The sequence below is a fragment of the Porites lutea genome, chromosome 4 (genome assembly GCF_958299795.1).
Source record: "Porites lutea chromosome 4, jaPorLute2.1, whole genome shotgun sequence".
NCBI lineage: Eukaryota > Metazoa > Cnidaria > Anthozoa > Scleractinia > Poritidae > Porites > Porites lutea.
Genome location: NC_133204.1, coordinates 9,754,128 through 9,773,280, shown reverse-complemented (window position 1 = coordinate 9,773,280; position 19,153 = coordinate 9,754,128). Strand labels below are relative to the sequence as shown.

Genomic DNA, 19,153 nt, shown 5'->3' with positions numbered 1-19,153 from the left:
GCAGCGTGACCAACACGTGACCATGGTAAGAAAAGGTCTTCCCCCCCCTGGCTGAATTTTTGCGTCTGAGGTCAGTTTGAAATCAAAATCGTAATGGTGCGGGGCGATACTGACATAAACACAACATATTTGATATGAATTTAAAAAAAAAAAAAGCAAACGTGAGCCTGCGATCATTTGAAAACGAATAACTTCAAGAAAAATACTCGACCTAGATGGGTCGACACCTGAGCCCACGATACGGTCAGGTGATACTGATAAGCGGATATCCTGTTTTGACAGCTGTCAATTGATGACAACATTGATGTGCAATCAGCTTTCTCCTGGGCTCCCGAAGTAGCTAGAAAGTGTGAGAGTAAACATTGGTATGCCTGTGGTGCGGACGGACGGTCGGTCGCTCGGTCGCTCGGTCACGTGATTACCAAATTTTCTGGGATGGGTAGATTTCTTTACCTATGGTGCTCCGCTGGCGCGCTTCGCGCACGGAGCTCCGCTATTACTTACTTAATTAAAAATAGACTGCGAGCAGTCTTCTCTTTTTCTGCCGGTTTAGTAAGGGGAGTGCACGCGCGCGCGAGGCGAAGCCGCGAGACCCGCGAAACGAGGGCGGCAGCCGCGCCATCAGTCACGCGCGTGGCCATTTGCGTGTCTCGCGTTTTGCTCGACGGACTACAGAAAAAAGAGAGAAATTAAAAATGGAGTTCGGGGAAAGAAATTTTTTGGCCCAAGTTAATGCCAATGATTTTGACGTTTAAGAAATAAAGACTCACCACAGAGATACAGCTAGTTACAGATACAGTGAAGTATGTAATAATCACACAGCTATCATAAAATAAGAGTAAAGCAAAGTAATATCATATATATGGAGCGTTAGAGGGATTTTACTTCGACCATGAGACGGATTCAATGTTTTTCTGCTGTCTTTATATCTTAACTATCGTATTGAAAATCACAGTAATGTGGAGAAAAATTTAAGGAAATATCTTTTGTTCCAATTTCATTTTTTAGGAAATGCTGGTGACTCGCTAAGTTATCACAAAAGCTCCTCTTTCTCCACTAAAGACCGAGACAATGACAGCTGGTCTGCTAACTGTGCTACAAGTTACAAGGGGGCCTGGTGGTACAACAACTGTCATTATTCCAACCTGAACGGCCTCTATCATCACGGTAGACACTCTTCACATGCTGATGGTGTGAATTGGTATCACTGGAAGGGATATCGCTACTCCGCTAAACGAGCTGAAATGAAACTCAAACCAGTCAACTTCTAAATCAACAAACAGCGGTTTTCAGTGCTTATATCTGCTTGATTCGCAATGGTCGTTTAAATAACTTAGCTGTAACACATTTTGTTAGACTGCTGCTGAAATGATAAATTAGGCACAACCAGGAGCCCATGATGGGTTCCTGGCATAACAAACTATTTTCACAGATTTGATGGAAAAAACTATAAAATAAACGATGTTGCAATTAGCTTTCGCAATTTACGATATTGTTTCTCATTTATACTAAATGCCTTCTGTCCTATTAGTCTTTCTTCTTCCGATTCACTGAACTTTATGGTTTTTTAAATACCTCTCCTATTCTTGCTTTATATATCCGTTATGGCTCAGTCAATTCCAAGCGTGCCCATCCCCCCCGGACATTTGTCAATTCTTCTAGAAACGGTTAACATTTTTCCTTTGTCAATTTTTTTACTTTAAATATGCCTATTTTGGTAGCTATTGATATTTTTTTTATAAAGAATATTTTGAATACACATGCTTTAAAAAGATAAGTGTAGTTTTCGCTTCATCACCACCCTACCACACAGTATTTTTTGCATCCGTCTAAGGAAAGCAGTTTCCGCCAACTTGATCCGTTCGCAAATGGAGGAGAAACAATGAATGCATCGTTTAAAGGAAAAGACACCGGCTTTTTTTGTGACCGAGTGGCTGAGGCAGAGAGGCCTAGAAAAACTGTGCGAGATGTTTGAAAGCTAATATAAACTTCGTGTTTTTTAGAGTGAGACGACGTTGACGGAACGGTCCCGTCGTGATGACAAAATAATCATGTTTATAAGCTTGTCAGTTATTTGTTTACCATTCACCTATCTTAAATACCTTCGAAAATAGGAAAAGTGTTATTAAAACTCTAGTTTATAGTTCTGTAATTGATATTAATCAGATGGGATAAATCATTTTTGCAATAATTATAACCGGCGGCTAGGAGCGCGGATTTCCGATGGGTGTTTCACGGTCAGATTATTACAGATTTCCTATAAACTAAATATGGCATTTGCAGCTTATTTACTGGAAAATGCTATGTTAGTGTTGGCACTGGGTGTGGCATTTGCCCACTTTGTTATGCTCCACCGTAGGGTTTTTGGATGAACTACCCGTCCCCACCGTGGGGGGGATTTGCAGCTTTTAGAGACAAATGCCCGGGGGAAGGGGGGGGGGGGGGAGGTTGATGGGCACGCTTGGAATTGCCTGAACCATTATTGACCAAGCAGAAGGTCAACATGGCTGGATATTGGCCAAGTTCGTCTGTCCGTTTTTATCATGGACCAAGACGAGGCCAATAGACAGCCATCTTGATCGAATATGCTTGGTAAATAAACGACACGGCCTGGGACTCAAATTATTCACACTCGGAGTGGGAGACAGTCTCTTGCTCCCGTTGACATCAATACCCGAGAAAGAAAACAACGGGAGCAAGAGACTGTCTCCCACCCCGAGTGTGAGTAATATGAGTCCCAGGCCGTGTTGCTATCTTTCAACGGTAACGTGGAGTTCAAGACGAGGATCAGTCTATGGCTTTAGACGGGAAAGATTGCAGAGATTTGCGACCTTTAATTCGCTCTCGGTGCAAAGGCGTCTTGAAGCAAGATAACGAATGGAAGGGAGAACTATCGTGTGTTACCTAGAAGGAATTTGGAGGCGATTGGAGCAGTAGGAGCGAATTTACGGCCGTTTTCCTACAGTGGATCAGTCGGGCCGCTTCGCTGGAGTGCCCAACCTTGGTAAACCTTTATATAGAGAAAAAACCGTTACATAAAACCCATAAAACGGCCATAAATCGGCCCGTGGACCACACAGGAGAGACGTAACACACATTTTAAATAAGGTCAGCTGTTTTTTTTTTTTTTATTATTGAAATCCTTTCATTTTCGTAGGTTACAGAAACGATATTTTTTTTCCCCATACAAATCCTTATATTTTGAATGTTACGCAACAATGCCGATACTCGCCGATGCTCACATTTCGAGCTTGGGCTACCTGTGAGACAACACGAACACAAATAAGCAATTTCAAGATTAAATGAACTTGCAAGTTTGAGTAAAGCGCGCAGCTGGCGGGGGTGTGGGGGGGGGGGGGGGGGGGAGGGAAAGAGACGAGGTCTGCGACCGAGAAACGATGTTCTCACAACTTGCAAAGCGGTCACGCTGCGTTTCCCACAGTAAATATTTTTAGACTTTTTAGAAGCAAGAAGCGAACCGGCAGAGGAAATCAGAAATGCTTAAAAAAGTGAAAAAAATAATATCATGCATCTTTCTTTTTCTTGCATATTGGATTTGTCTTTTGGTACTGAAATTGCGGGGGAAAGTAAAACGCAACCGTGTTAGATCTTAACCAACAACAACGCGCTCGCTCGATTTACAGGTTACATCGTTTTTGCCGGGCAAGGATAACTTGATACTGATAAAAATTACTGAAGAAAGTGTCAAAATTATCGGAAGCAAGTATATTCAGAGAGCTTTATAAATGTGAGCTTACAGCTCTACATATCATAACTGAAAAAACATTCACACTTCATAACATTTCACTTCGTTTATTACGATCAGTCAACACCTTGGATCCAAAGTTAAAATTTAAAACGATCCTAACAGACAAATCACAACTACTACTGAAAGCTCTGTACCTTGAAGCGACTTAACTTTCCTAAGGTTTGCAGCAAAACACTGCTTGATAGCTCAACTCTTCCGCGGTTCTTATAAGCTATACGGAGGGAAATTGTTTAACAGAAAAGGAAAACCTCACACTATGTCTGAAAAGAGACATAAAATCAGTAAATTTGCGAATTACCAAAATATAATAGTGAGAAACAGTCCCGCCTTCGAGCGCCATGTTTTTGTTTCTTCTCAGGACTGATCTATGGTTTTTGACGTAATGCGCATGATCAGTACAGAAATCCGCTGGCAAAAGCCTTGCTGATCTGTACAGCCCCCGAAATGATCCCCACCGCGAAATGATATCCAACCCTGAAATGATCCCCAAATCGACCCCGAAATGATACCGACCCCGAAATGATCCCCATTTCTCTTCACGTCGCCCCCGAAATTATTTCTTGGAATGGAACTTGTATTCCGTCACGGAATTATTACAAACCTGTTGCAGCGTTTACCTTCTTAAATCGCGTTTAACATTTCGCTACAAATTAAAAACTTTAACAGTATTTTTCCTTCTTCCCTTCCCATGAGACCCCGCGCGCGCCTCAACCTAATCCCCCAATCGTCTCTCATCCGAAAAAACACTTAAATAGCGACTGGGTACGAGTCTTAGTCAAGAAGACTTTAGCAGCGACTGATCAAACAAAGTGAAATAGTCTTTGAGCAAGATTGATCGTATACAGTATTTGCAGTGTTTTTTTTGTTTTTTGTTTTACTTTAATAAAACATTTCGCTACAGTTTATGTGATTTTTTAGCGCTTTTGTCATCTAATCGCCTTTATGTATACTTTTGCATCTTCCACATCATTTTAAGATTTTAAAAAGTGTTAAAACACCATTTTTAAAATTCAATATCCGAGGCATGCAGTTTTAACATCATTTTTAGAATTTAACATCTATGCAGTTTTCTCTATAACCCGGGCTATAATCACCTAAGGAATAATTTAAAAAATGTTATGTTTCTTGATATCATCAGTTGCAGTTCATGGTGTTCCTAAAAATAGACTAAACTTTGTGTATTTTTTTTTATAATAATATTTTCCGGCGTTTAATCCAGTTCAAAGTGTAATCCCAAATTAATGTCATGTGGGCAAGTGAAGATTATTAGTGAAGCTTAAGTTATAATGTTGTGCATTTTGCACGATCCATAGTTCTAAGATATCATTCCATTCCTAAAATTAAATGGGGATCATTTCGGGGTGGACTTGAAGAGAAATGGGGATCATTTCAGGGTTGGGGATCATTTCGGGGTCGGGATCATTTCGGGGTCTGTACAGATCCCTTCAACGGCATAAAAACGGGGCGATTATATATTTCCTTCCCCATGTAAATGAAATTTCTGCCTATGATAAACGTCATGCTACCGTTTGAAAACCAAGAGGTAAACTAGCCCGCGTGAACAACCTCTCTCGATTCGAGAGGGACGGAGGGAGGGGGGCACGTGGGACAGAGAGAAAGAGAAAAAACGCTTAGGCGCGCTTTTCAGTAATTTTATATCTGCATTGGAAAAGTCGATGCAAACGCCATTGAGCTAACGTTCTTGTGTAAGAGCGAAAGTTGGAGGGGAAGCCTTCTGTTCCCGCCACGGCTTCTGCGTTAAGCAAAGAAACGCTTAATACGCAGAATATTCCAAACAAATTTAGGTTTTCAACTGGACGTAAATTAAGTGGGATTTCTCAAGGATTTTCATTTAGATGGAGAAGTCTAACTGTGTGCCTCTTATTACCCGACCAAAAAAAACTAACACCAAAACAACAACAAAAAACATGTGATCCGTAATTTATAGGATTGGAAGTTACGTCATGGGTAGCAAGATATATATCATATGACTTTCTTTTCGCGGGGCAAGAACTTGGTGCCTTACAAACGATTTTACAGAACAAGCAAATAAAAGCGCACTACATGATTCTCTCAGTTGAAAAACAAAACTATTTTATCGTTTTGATGGGCGCCCTTGTAGCGGCATGAGTGAAGGAAAAAGAAAGATCTCTGGTCCGTACACAAGTTACAGAGCGAAAATTTACCAATCACAGAACGAGAGATGACTTAACTACAGTATAAACAAGTATCAGTTACCTACAAAAATAACTTCTTCTGGCCATAAAACCTTGCGTAGTCTCGTTTTCTTTTCTTCGGTTCATGATCGTGGTTAAACGTTTCATAACCAGTTGTTAATTTTGTTTGCTGCTGTGGCGATAAATCTAAAATCAATATCAATATCGTCAAACAATATTAACCTTCATAGCTCCCTTCGACGTGTTGTCCCCCACTCCGTCCCCCTCGCCGTTCCCCTGCCCGTTCCACGCTCCGTTCCTCGCTCCTTTCCACTCTCGTTCGCCGCTCTGTCCCCTGCTTCGTTACACGCTTTGTTCCCCACTCCGTTCCCCGCTCCGTTCTCAATTCCGTACCCCGCTCCGGTTGCGGCTCTGTTCCTCGCTCCGTTCCCTGCTTTATTCTGTTCATTGTAGTCAAAAAAGGACTAAGTTCTATCTTCTCATCACTCTTGACCGATGATAATATAACATGTAGTACACCAATGATCTCATACAGATCCAAAATTTGTTGGAAAGCCCATTGACCTAAAATAAAAAAGAATGATGTTAAACTCATATGTTGCAAATTGAAGTTATTGAAGTCATATTCAAATAAACCCGAGAGGTTTTTTGGGTTTTTGTAATTGCTTAAATTGTAATAACCACAACGACGATCATATCTGAACATTTAAAATTTGTATTTCCGCAGTTCACATCATCTTCACGTTTCATTCTTTTCCCAGGTTAAGATAAACCCAACAAACTGCCCTGGTCCCAATGTACATGTATGGGTCTTCGTAGCTCAAAGGTAGAGCACTGCAGCGCTAACGGAGTTCTAAAATCTTCTATGTTGTAAAATAAAATTATTTTGTAGTTCAACGGTGAATATTAGAGAGACTTACTAGAGTAACGTTCACGTCAAACGATCAAGTTTTCTGCTTTCACGTGTCGTTTATTGTTCTTTAAACGGCAATAACGCCAGGAGTATCCATAAGGATTGTTTTGAGCTGTTTTTATCTTATCATTTTCTATTTTGAGAATTTTCAACTCGAATTTGACCTTTGCCGTTTGCCGTAAAGGTGACTCTAAAGAGGTTAAGCATCACGTTTATGTCAAACGGCAAACGCGATTTGTACCACGTGACCAAGTTTCCCCATTACTTGTCGTTTACTGTTCATTATTTCTACACATAAATTAGTAGTTTTGCCCAATAATGATCCATAAGAATTGTTTTGAGCTGTTTTTTTCTGCTCATTTTCTACTTTGAGAAATTCTCAACTTGAATCTGACGTTTGCCGTTTGCTGCATACGTGAAGCTTCAACTCCCTTCTATCTCGCCATTGGCAACCGCTATTGATGTCCCCGACACCAAAATAATCAAAAACCAGAAATAAGAACAATGCTGGACTGTATTTAATTCTTTGAAGTCGTATACATGCAGCAATCCTAAACTGTACGAGTGAACGTGAACAAGAACTAGGTTAGATTACAAGAGCCCGATAAAGCGCCGGAAATATCAATTCACCATTTTCACGTAGACCATAATGAACCTTGTTTACCCCCCAAAATTTAGCATAATCATTGTTTCCAGGTTCTCAGTTGTCCCATTAGAAATTGAAGACAATGGTTATGCAAAATTTGGGGGGTAAACAAGGTGCATTATGGTCTATGTCCAAATGGTGATTAGAGCCTAATAGAGACAATAGAGACAACACCATGTCATCACATCCGCTCTTGCTCGCATTTTCACTGAGTAATCATGTCACTTAAGTGTCACCGAAATGTTCCATTTGAAAACTGATTAAACAGTGTCACGTCCATTTCCCGCGTAACAATTGATACTTTGTAGCGTAGAACCTGTTGATAGTGTTTTATTTACTTATTTTATTTATTTAATTTCCTGCATTATAAAGATGTATGCTTTCGGGGTAATGCGTATCAAATATAACTTAGAATTTGTAAAACTGTTCATTTTATTTAAAAAATAATAAGGAATAAATTATTCAAATAGATGCTGATAAGGGCACGAAATAAAAACAGATATAATTTACAAGTAGACAAATCAGAGCTTTGGAGCGTAAATTTGAGTAAATTTCAAATGCAAATTTCATCATTTTACATTGAGTCTAGTATTGCGACAGACCTAACTCACGACTGAAATATATTCTCAAAATTATCCCTTATTTTAAGTACAATTTATCCATATTTACTATCAGTCTATAGCATTCCTTGCTCATCGATTGTTTGGTAAAGGTAAACTGAGATAATAAGTGGCTTTTATGAATTTTCACACATTACCCATTTCATTGACTTGGCTTTGTTTACAAAATAAGCGGCTATTATAAATTTTCCCTTTCTTCCAATAATAAGATAAGCTTAATCGGACCTGAGCACGAAAAATCAGGTTGAGCCGAAAATCGTTAAAACGATAAGTTCCTAGGAAGTCTTATCCCACCAGTTTGAACTATGAAACGTAAAAATCAGGAGGTTAGTGATAAATTGTAGTTATTTCAAAATATGATGCAAACCAGCGAGGAGGTAAAAATGTCTTTTAATTAGTTCTACATCAGTTTATCATTGTAACACTTCACTGATTTAGATGATGGGATTACAAACGCTGAAGCTATATTAACTATAAAATAGAAAGCCCGATGCAAATACCGCAAGTTCTTAACTCAGCTAAAGTTGACGAACATAAGAGAGCGTCTAATCGCCCAGTAATTTTGAAATATCTTGGCTGCCCGTATGCAAATGTTTGAAATGGAATAGCCGAGATTATCAGTTATAAACCTGTACACTTTTAAGCAGAAAAAATAATTTGCTTTAGAAGATAAATTAGACATTCTTGCCAGAAATACCATTAAGCTCCAGTAGTATTTCCCCTATTTTTTAAAAATCAAAGTTAAACTACTCATAGTTTTCGTTTTAGTCTAGATATTTGTTAAATTTTACTGTTTAAGTGATCCTGAAATCATACACCATCTTCTTTATACTATTGTGCCCCCAGGGAAGTCAAAGACCTCACCTGTCTACCCCCACTAAGTAGATGTATCTTTAACAACATTACATATCAGCTCTTTCCTGCTCCTTAACCATCTCACTGCTACCCTCTCAGGCAATTTTTTCATTGTACTGAACGTGTTATATTTTCGCGCTAAACCTTATTGCCACGTACTCCTCATTGGAAGTAAGATGTCTACCGAGCATCAACTTCGTGTACAATTCTTTTCCATTTTCTTCATAGTTGCTCTCATTTACCAAGACACTGAAGGTATGAACGACAGCTAAATTGATGTTTTTATGTTATTGAAGAACTGTTTTATACAAACATGCTCGTAAAATTTTGATTTAGTGATGAAGGAGTGTAAGTTACAAGAAGGCTTTGATTTCACGAAGGATGAAGCATTGTTCACAAGTAGTTACTTCTTAATTAACACAGTATCTTTATGGTTAAAAAATGTCGAATAGTCGCACAGTGGTACTTAATAGTTTGTTCTTATTCCACCACAGGACTCAGCTTCAAAGCAGGGAAATTCAATGTGACCACAACTTTGAGTCTGTTTGCCTGTAAGAATGTTTCTTTTGGGGAGCCTTTTATCGGTGGACAAGAAATTAAAATCTTCATTTCTAAAAGCCATGCAACGAAAAGTTCTACTCGTGGAAATGGCGCAGCAATTTGGGTGGAATCTGTGAATAACAAGGCATTTACTGTCTGTGTTTTGGAATACGGAGATGGCTCAAGTGGCGCTTCGCAAGGGAACTGGATGGCGCTGCAATCTGTACCTACTGGCGCTCAACTAGGCACAGCTTCTTTAAACTCCTGGACTACGGGGACAAAGTGTAAAAGGATCGCTTTTGAAAAGGTTTGATTTGTTCAGTTCATCGTTCTTTAATTTCGTTTCGTTTGCCTCCTATGGAAAAAAAAAATTAGCCTTTTTTGCTTTACACACTCATTATTTCATATGTCTGCTCATAAAAAGTGCTAGAGTCATGAGTTTCACCATTTTTGACAACGTTGTTGTTGTTGCTATTGCAGCCCGAAAGGTGTTACATGTTTTCTTAATATTACCCTGTTATCTGAATCATCTTACATTTTTCTGTGTTTGTCATATTTTTTTAAGAGATGAAAAGTTTGATTGATTGAATGGGATAAGGTCAACAAAATAATGTAAATATTATGGGGTATGGCACCACTGGGAAACCGTGACGTCATTAATGTGGCGGCCATATTGCATGCCATCTTGGATTTTACTTAAATTTTTTTTTTTGCAAAAATTTGTTTTAATGGCATGAAAAGTGAGTTTGTGAGTAAGTTTGAAGTATGCTATAATTAAATATGTTTATATATGTATTTTTCTTACAAAAAAAATAACACGCATTTTTCCCAGAAGTCGCTTAGCCTTATGGTATTTATGACGTCTTATCTTGCTACCATAGCAACCTTCCATCACCAAATGTTAGCGGAATGTTGCTAAGGAATAAAATGAGCAGTTACTTGAAAGGAAAGGTTTAGGCTCAAAATCCGTTTTGAAAATATTGGCCAAAACCTGTGCGCCTCAACCACTTCAGTAGTTAAATTTTAAGTTCTAAATCTTCAATCTCTTTCTTGTTCTTAATTTCTTTTGATAGAAAAGAACAAATTAAGAACAAGAAGGAGATTAGAATGAAGAAAAAGAAATAGAGGGGAAAAGATGGGGCTTTAAACGACCAGAAAGAGTAAACTGAAGCCACTTAAGAAGAAAATAAATTATATAAAAATTTAGATCCAGAAAATTAAACAACTTTAAATTTGGGAAACAAGTGGGTCAAGTAAATATATTACCAACATCGAAATTCATCGATAAAGTAACAAACTGATTACAAAAAAAAAAGAAAAAACTGGGAACAATAGTTTATGTCAGGTAGATTCATTTACAAAGGATGCAGGACGAAAAGAAGGAAGCAATATAATTTTTTAACAAATATAGAAAACACTGAAGCCAATAAGGATGATTAAATTTTACTTAGAAACTTTGAAAATCAAGGAAATGTCAAAAAATCAAAAGCAGTAAATACCAAATATTGTTTCAGAAGAACTATAGAGGATTATATTGCTGATAAAGGTAAAAAGTCTGACACGGAATACCTCGCTCATTTTTTATAGAAAACTCTTTTTATTCATTCAATTAGATCTCACATTCTATTTTCTTTTAAACTTTTTATCGATATTAGATAATTTGATTTTATAAATTAGCACTCTGATCAAATCGCTCTTGTCTTTATTTATATTTTCTTCTTTTCTTGTTTTTGTATTTGACCCTTTCTCTACTACAAACCAAAGAAATATAGTTACAAAAACATTCAAATTTCCGTATGCAAAATCCTAACAAATAAATTGTACTTTTGCAAGGGTCGAATGACGAAGAGGATCCATATATTTCAGTGGTAACATTATAGGTTTTCGCCCACTACGTGCGAAGTGCAACCTCGCTCCCGGGACGAGGTTGAGTGAGGTGATCACTGATTTTCGTAAATAGTTAAACTTATATGACGCTTCACTGTATCATCCCTGGATCGGCAACACAGCTGCTCTCTAAAGCAGACATACTAGCTTCAACACTCCCATTTATTACTTTTTTTAGCTGAAAATACATAAGTTATGGCTGATATTAAATTCTCTACTTTTTCGCTTCTTCAGGTTTTCTTGGCTCTTCCAAATATCATCGTTACAGTTCGTCACCAGGTTCTTAAAAGACCTCAAGACGCTTTGGCCGTGTGGGTAGAAGACTTGCGCAAGGACAGCTTTAAACTTTGTGCCAGAGAAACTAAGATTTTTGATGGAATTCATAAAAACATTAAAGTGGTGAGTAATATTGCAGTTACTTGATTTCTTCAACTACTTCTTGTTTTGTTATCAGTGGTGTCTTTAAACGCGATAGAACAAATTTTATTTTCTGTGATCTTCGCAATTTTAGAAACAACAAGTTAGATACAGATTAAAAAGAGCTGCACCACATTTAATTTAACCATATGAAATTTGGGGTTTTATATGTCACAAGTCGTGATTACATTCCACATACCTATATTTCCTTGCACTGCTACTCCTTTTGTTATGAAAGCCAATGTCTTAATTCCTAACCGAGTACTAATTTTGTTTTAAGTATCATTTAAGCGCACACCGTGTCAGGACGCACGTGGCATTCACAGCATCATTGGATAACTTCATATCTTTACCTCTTTCCTGCAGGATTGGATGGCTTTTATCAAATTGAAGACTGACAACTTCTCCTTGACTAACAGTCTCGTGTTTACAAACAACAACTCACCATCAAACAAAAAAGACAACAACGCTGTCTGTCAGGTATATCGTCATGTTTAACGGTGTTTAACTTTGACCACTCTTGTTTTCCTCTTTCCTCTGCTTGTTTTTGTCATTCAGGTTATGGATTAACTGATATCAGGGGCACCCACCTATGTTTTTGTCCTAAATACATTGAAACCCTTTTTAGCCTCTACAGAGCACTTTTAGATCTCTAGAAATGCATGCTAAGTGGCCCTACAAAATTTGTAACTGTTCGTGCATCCTAGGGGAACTTCATGAGTCTTTTCGAAATTGCAAGGGCTACAGTGTTATTATCCAGAAAATTTTAGATGCAATTTATGGTATTGCGAAAGTGAAAATTTATCTGATTCCTCTCTTCATCAAATTTTTTTAATCTGAAAATTTTAGGCTTCCTTTTCGTAGGGCATTTATTAGATAAGCTTCGGAAATTGTACATGAATATAACGGTTATTAGGAAATTTTTAGCCGTCCTCAAGTTATAAAAAATCCTAGGCCAAATCTGCGTCTCCGAACAGATATTTCACAGAAAGCAGTCGTTGTGTGCCCCTGTAATATCTTTGCATGAATAATTGTATCCTTTCAAAAGAAAGTCTCATTTTCCACTTGTATTTAGTTGGTAGGAGGACTGAATCAGAAAATGAATGGTAACATTTTATAGTCTTTCTTGGAAAGGAGCTATCTATTTCAAATGATATTTAATATCATTTGTTTTGTCCTGTTTTCAGAAAGTCAACTTCCAGGATGTCTTTTATGCTCCTCCCGTTGTATTGGTGTCTCCAAGACTTGGTTACAATAACAACGAATCACGTTTCTCAGGATCCGAACCATGCAATGCAGTTACTGCCTGGGTTGAGGTTAGAAACATAAAGTCTCCTTACTCTTGCTGTGGTTCTAATGAAGAGAACTTTTTTAAAAGTCAATAAATTATTCCTGATTGATCGTTGATTGATCGTTATTCCTGATTGATCGTTGTCCTTTCACTCACGTTAAAAGCCTAGATTTTTCCACCAACGTATAGTCTACAGGGGTTGATATTACTAATTTTAGTTTCTAATTTTCATATAAATATGGCAAATATCGTTCAATACAAAAAATTTTCTGCAGACTTGTCAGATGAAAACTGACCTTTTAACAGTTTTGTACTCGTTTGGTTCTTTAAAATGGAGGACTTAGACATTTTAGTATCATAGGTTCTTAACAATTGCTATATGCGAATTGTTACTCTACTTGCACTAACCCTAATATTTACCTTCGATAAATCGACATCAATAAATCGACAAGTCAGTTGAATTTGAAAACGTTATTGTATTACTTTTAGGTTTTACTAACATACAATGATAACCTTTACTCTAGTGCAACAAAATGCTATATTATGTGGACTGTGAACTTAAAGTATTTCTTTCGCTGCTTAGCAAACATCTACAAACGAAACAGAAGTGTGTGTGAGAAGCTACAACAATGACGCCAACGATAAGGATATTATAAAGGTCGATTATATGGTAATTGGAGGTACGTAATAAATTATGTAAAGTAAAATGAGGGAACAGTAACGACTTTCATCTGTAGACAATCAAGGTGCTCTCCTAACAATTATACATAATAGTGATTAACTGTACAATACAAAAATGTATATGTTTCGATCAATTTCCATTGTTTCAAATCATTCAGATTATACATTACAAGGCCTCAAAACCAAAGAAAGTGAGATTGATAGCTAAGTTAAAATCAGGCGCGTAGCTGAGGTTTGAGAAGGGGTGTTGGTACTGATACTAATATTTCTTAACAGCGGGAAATACTGCGGGCGCGAGCGCCTAGGGGTTTCTTCAGGCAATTGCTGCCCCAGAATATTTCGAAATCTAGAATACTGGAAATGCTATTTTCAGGATTCAGTAGTCTCCACATGAATATTTTAAACGTGATCAAGTCTAAGATAACAGGTACTTTTCGTCATGACAACAATATTTCGTTTGACTTGGAGCATTCACACATAGTGATACATACCGCTATGTACACGAAACGTTTTACAAAATTCGACGTGTGCTGCAAGGTATCTCGGAGCAAAAGCTTAAGCCCCCCAGTTCCCCAGCTCCGCTCTGTTTGTACTTGATATACAAGATAGCTAGTGAGGAAAGCCTAGCCGCACCCATGGCACATCTCGTAGCCTTCTCTTTGTGCTGATTGAACGCTCGCACCCGCACGATGTCACGGGAAGAGTAGCCGCAATCTTGAAAAGAATGTACGGGTTAGAAAAATCATCAGGATCACATGCTTTCAAGGACGCAGCACATGAATGAGCCGTAATTATCCTAGCTTGCACCTTCCTCTTCCAACGCTCAAATTAAATTACTAAGTCAGTTAGCTGCTGAGCAGTGATTTGGCTTTCCTGAATTACAGATGGAATTAACCCGAGCAGCTTACTGACCCTTACTGGCTATCATGCATATCAAGTACGATATGCTTATAGATCTGGACGAAGTTATCGATTTATTTTGAGGCCCAGTATATCCTAGTGACCTAGTATTATATGTGGTGAAAATAATCCCGCCATTGAGGTTATTTCCTTAACAGGCGTTCCGTATTTGACAAATGGAGTCTCGAAAGACGAAAGGCTGGGAATACGATTTTAGGGGGACCTAGGTGATGCGTGTTTAATACAAATTGACGTTTGACGCTGCTTTCAGTACAAAGACAGCGGAGCCGGGGAACGGGGGCGCTTAAGCTTTTGCTCCGAGATACCTTGCAGCACACGTCGAGTTTTTTTAAAACATTTTGTGTACTTAGCCGGTATGTATCACTATGTATGGAAAACAAACTTTGAGTGTTTTTAGTCCTCCATCATTGACCTGCAAAGGGGGTTCAAACCCCTCGAACCCCCCTCCTACGCGCCTGAAAATTCAGCAATATACGACATATATGGAAGAGCTCATGTGCTTTAGGCTGTGGTCACATTATACCGCGGGGTATCTTTTCATGGCGCCACGAGAAGCTATCCTGTATATTGTGTGAACACCTACATGTATCCAACATGTGACTCAGGTCCACTTTAGAGATCGGCGCGGCACAGCCAGACGCTCCGTCTCAGAAATCACGCCGCCACAACCGTTTTTGCGTGTGAACAGAAGTCCTAACCGACATGGTTTTCTTGGCGGCGCACAAGCTATCCGGTATGGTGTGAACATAGCCTTAACTTTTATCCACTTCCCTGATAACTGAAAATTCCAGGCTGTTTCATCTATTGAAGAATTCGAAATGAATGAATCTGAAATGATGCCATCCAATTCCAGCACTTGTATGTTTGTCTTTTAGATTTGGATCCTTGTATAGATGTAACATGTCATTATCACAGTCTGTGTAAGGCTTTTGGACATAATGATGCACGCTGTGTGTGTTTGGACAGCTGTCCAACTTACAAAGAACCTGTATGTTCATCCAATGGCACAACATACGACAACAAATGTCTGTTTGAACAGGAAGTTTGTCTCAATCGACTAAACTTTACCGTACAACATCCTGGCAGCTGTGAAGGTCAGCAGTTTTGTTGCCCTTTTGTGGTGGTCAACATGCACCTTTTCACTGAATCCTGTTAACCTTGATTGCTGGACTGATAGTAAAATTTTTTTTTTCTTCATTTCCGTTTACTTTCCCATTCTTTTTGGGTAAAAGTTGTTGAGTCAACAGGGGATTTAAGTTTGTTACTTTAAGCCTATAACTTATCTTTGCAACGCCTTTGTAGGATTTCCTCTTCAGCGTGGTCGCCATCACATGGCCCATATTCCATCTTCGGGTTATTCTCAGTGTCAAGTGATTCGTTTCGAGCCTTTTGTGTTTTATCCTGACAAATCCATTGAAGTGCAGATAACTGTGAATCATATGGATACCACTGACAAATCGTATGTTCATGACGCGGCGGTATCGTGGATTGAAAATGTGAATAACGGCGGATTTACTGCCTGTGTAATGGCAGCCGGATATAACGAACGAAGGTCGTATGCTAACGTGAGAGTTGATTGGATGGCGTATCAAGGTGCTCCAGTGGGGGACGTGACTGGTGAACTGCGCATGTTTCAGTGGTGGACAGGAACGACTTGTGCAACTGTCAAATTTCCCACTGTAAGTTGCCCTGATCTATTTCTGAATTCTCTCTTTTTCAAAGCTTTTATCATTATAAACATCATTCAGTTGAATTTTTAAAAGTGAAACGTTTAATTAATTAGCAATTAATGAATGAGGCTGAGAAAGATATGAAGAATTAAGCAGGTCGAGGAGGGCGTTATCCACCGAGCCCGAAAGCCGAGGTGGATAACACCCTCCGAGATCTGGTTAATTCTTCATATCCTACGAAGCCGAATTTATCAATTGCTTTATTATTTATTCAAAATAATTCCTAGTTTATCTAAAATATGTTTACCAGCATCGATGTTAAGTTCATCTTCGATAGTGTACGTTTAGGTTTGTCCAGCTCCGCAAATATTCTCCAAATAGCAGGTGTCGCAGTCCGAGTTGTCTTCTTGCTGTTTTTGCCATGTTTTTAGCTATTATTTCGCGTAGTTAAAGTTGTGGCTTTGAATCTTGAACCGGGTGAAATGTCCGCCATTTTATTTTTTCACAACCAAAACAACTCAACTTCGTCCCCAGGTCTTCTCGGTAACGGTGCCTTAACCTGTAGCGGGCTGCATTTTCGACGTCATTTCCTCGTTAAACACAAAATTCTTCCACATTTGGTCATCAGTAACTGGTTATGGTGAATTATGCGTGCCCTTTTAATCAATCAGAATCGGGGAAATATTTTGAATGAATAATAATAGATCTTTTCACATCATATACAAGCTTTTGTCTTATCGTCAAATTACAGGTCAGGGTGCTTTATATTTGTGATTTAGAAACCTAAACAATAAAATAATAAATGAAATGAAATAAAATATACAGTGATCATTCTTTCACTAATTAACCACATTTAGTTATGTAAATTCGAAGAAGTGAATCATAACGTTCAAACTGTCACTTTTAATAACTTTCCTGAATCTATGAAGATCACCATTCTCTCTTCGAATTGATAATAAAGTAGATAACTAACTAAATAAATAGCAACAGATGATAACAACTTCAAATTTGGAGTATGCCAAGAATTTTATCAGAGTCACAAATTTTCTGTGTTATTTGCAGGGGAAATTTTCAGTCAAACCTTCAGTCTTTGTGACGTCAAAGCATTACAATCCAGGACTAAAACGTGACGCTGCTAATGTATGGATTGAAGATGTAACGAAATCATCATGTAAAGTTTGTATGAGAGAACTGCAGAATTATGCTGGATCACACCGAGATATTTTTGTTGTAAGTATGGTGTATGTTATTTCAAATGTCAAACATGGATCATGCATTGGGCTGCCACGGGCTTAAGCTACAGGTAATTCTACAGATACCTTGAAAAGAAGAGCCCATCGTTGTTATCATTTTAGAATAAGTTATTAAAATGCGCAAATTACTTTTCAGCATTCTCCACCATCGCACTAGCCCCCCCCGCAGACATTCTTAGGCGTGCGTCACGCGTTCCTTCCCCACGAACGTTTGTGGGGAAGGAACGCGTGACGCACACCTAAGAATGTCTGCGGGGGAGGCTACCATCACACCTTATGGCCATTGTTTTTGTTTATTATATCATCTATGCATGCCGGTCGATTAACCAGAAATAACGCGTTGTTGATTTTATTTTCAGAATTGGCTCGCCTTTTCGGATCTTCCCAGCCCTCCCTTTTCAGAACACAACTCGATCTACTTTGCAAATGATAAAAATCCCGACAGCAGACATTATAATGCATTTTGCAAGGTCAGTATCAGCGTTTGCGTTTGAATCCAAATCTCAGTTAAAAAATCTTTTTCATGGTAGTTATCCAAGTTTAATTACAGACCTTTAATGTCAAGGTGTTAAACCTGTAACAGTCTTAGCAATATACATCATACTGACGATACCATAGGTCACACATTCGCTACTTCTATACCTCAGTCACCCCTACGATGCGTTCATTTGTCGGTATAAACAGTTTTGAGAATTAAATGTAAGTATTCCGTGAAAGGAGACTGATAGAGCAAAAGCATAAAACCCACTTTGAATGGCAATGTCAAGTTGTCAAAGGTTTAAAGCTTAGTTGCAGCCTCTTTTACAAAAGGCTTCTTGTGTCGAGTTGAGTGAACTATCCTCCAAATAATGTTGGCTTCAAAATCTCTTTCGTCTTACTGTACTTTTTTGACAGATTTGAGCTTCGCAGTTTGGAATTGTAATATATATAGCGTCAGCTCGGTTTATTCTGAACGATGCTAACGTTGATATGATTGGTATGCTTTTCCCAAGATTTTAAATGCAAAGCTAGTTTAGAAACAGTCATTCACGATTATCTTAAAATCGCCAGGAAAAGAAACAATCCCCTTTTTTCCAAGGTGGAGCAAAGACTAATCAATTAAAAACCCGATATTCTCAAATGTTACTCTATTTCCTTCTTACCCCTATATAGTTGAGGACACTTTAAAACAGTATTTATGAACAGTTTAGCAAGGTCCAGCAATCCAGACTCTTACCAAAGGATTCTGTCAATACAAATAAGCTTTTTGATTTTCAAGAAGGCGATATCCTGGTTATACTGCCCCTTCAACAGAGTTAAAATATTTCTTTATCTTTCATAGGAGGCGATCTTTGCCGAAACTTATAACACAACGCCACACGTCTTCGTTTCTGCTTCTCATTCAACAAAAGGAGGGAATCAAAGTCCAGTTCATAACAGCATAGCTGCCTGGGTGGAGGTTGGTAACTAGTGATGTTAGGATATCAAATTTCATGTTAAATTAAGAGTACTATTGTAGGGACCCAATTAACTC

General features: G+C 38.3%; 2 protein-coding genes across 2 annotated transcripts in view; both read left to right on the top strand.

Moving 5' to 3' along the window:
- LOC140935740 (uncharacterized) overlaps positions 1-1,369 on the top strand; it is a 16,151-nt gene extending 14,782 nt beyond the window's left edge. The window contains exon 17 of the mRNA XM_073385307.1: positions 1,009-1,369. Within this exon, the coding sequence (XP_073241408.1) occupies positions 1,009-1,271 (263 nt within the window). The 3' untranslated portion in view covers positions 1,272-1,369. The remainder of the gene's footprint in view (positions 1-1,008) is intronic.
- A 7,787-nt stretch (positions 1,370-9,156) lies between these two features.
- LOC140934164 (uncharacterized) lies at positions 9,157-19,090 on the top strand. Its single transcript, XM_073383839.1, has 11 exons — positions 9,157-9,235; positions 9,475-9,827; positions 11,642-11,806; positions 12,191-12,304; positions 13,012-13,140; positions 13,699-13,795; positions 15,593-15,811; positions 16,020-16,396; positions 17,450-17,617; positions 18,000-18,110; positions 18,962-19,090. The coding sequence occupies exons 1-11, from the start codon at positions 9,157-9,159 to the stop codon at positions 19,088-19,090; spliced, it is 1,941 nt and encodes a 646-aa protein (XP_073239940.1).
- Positions 19,091-19,153: the final 63 nt, after the last annotated feature.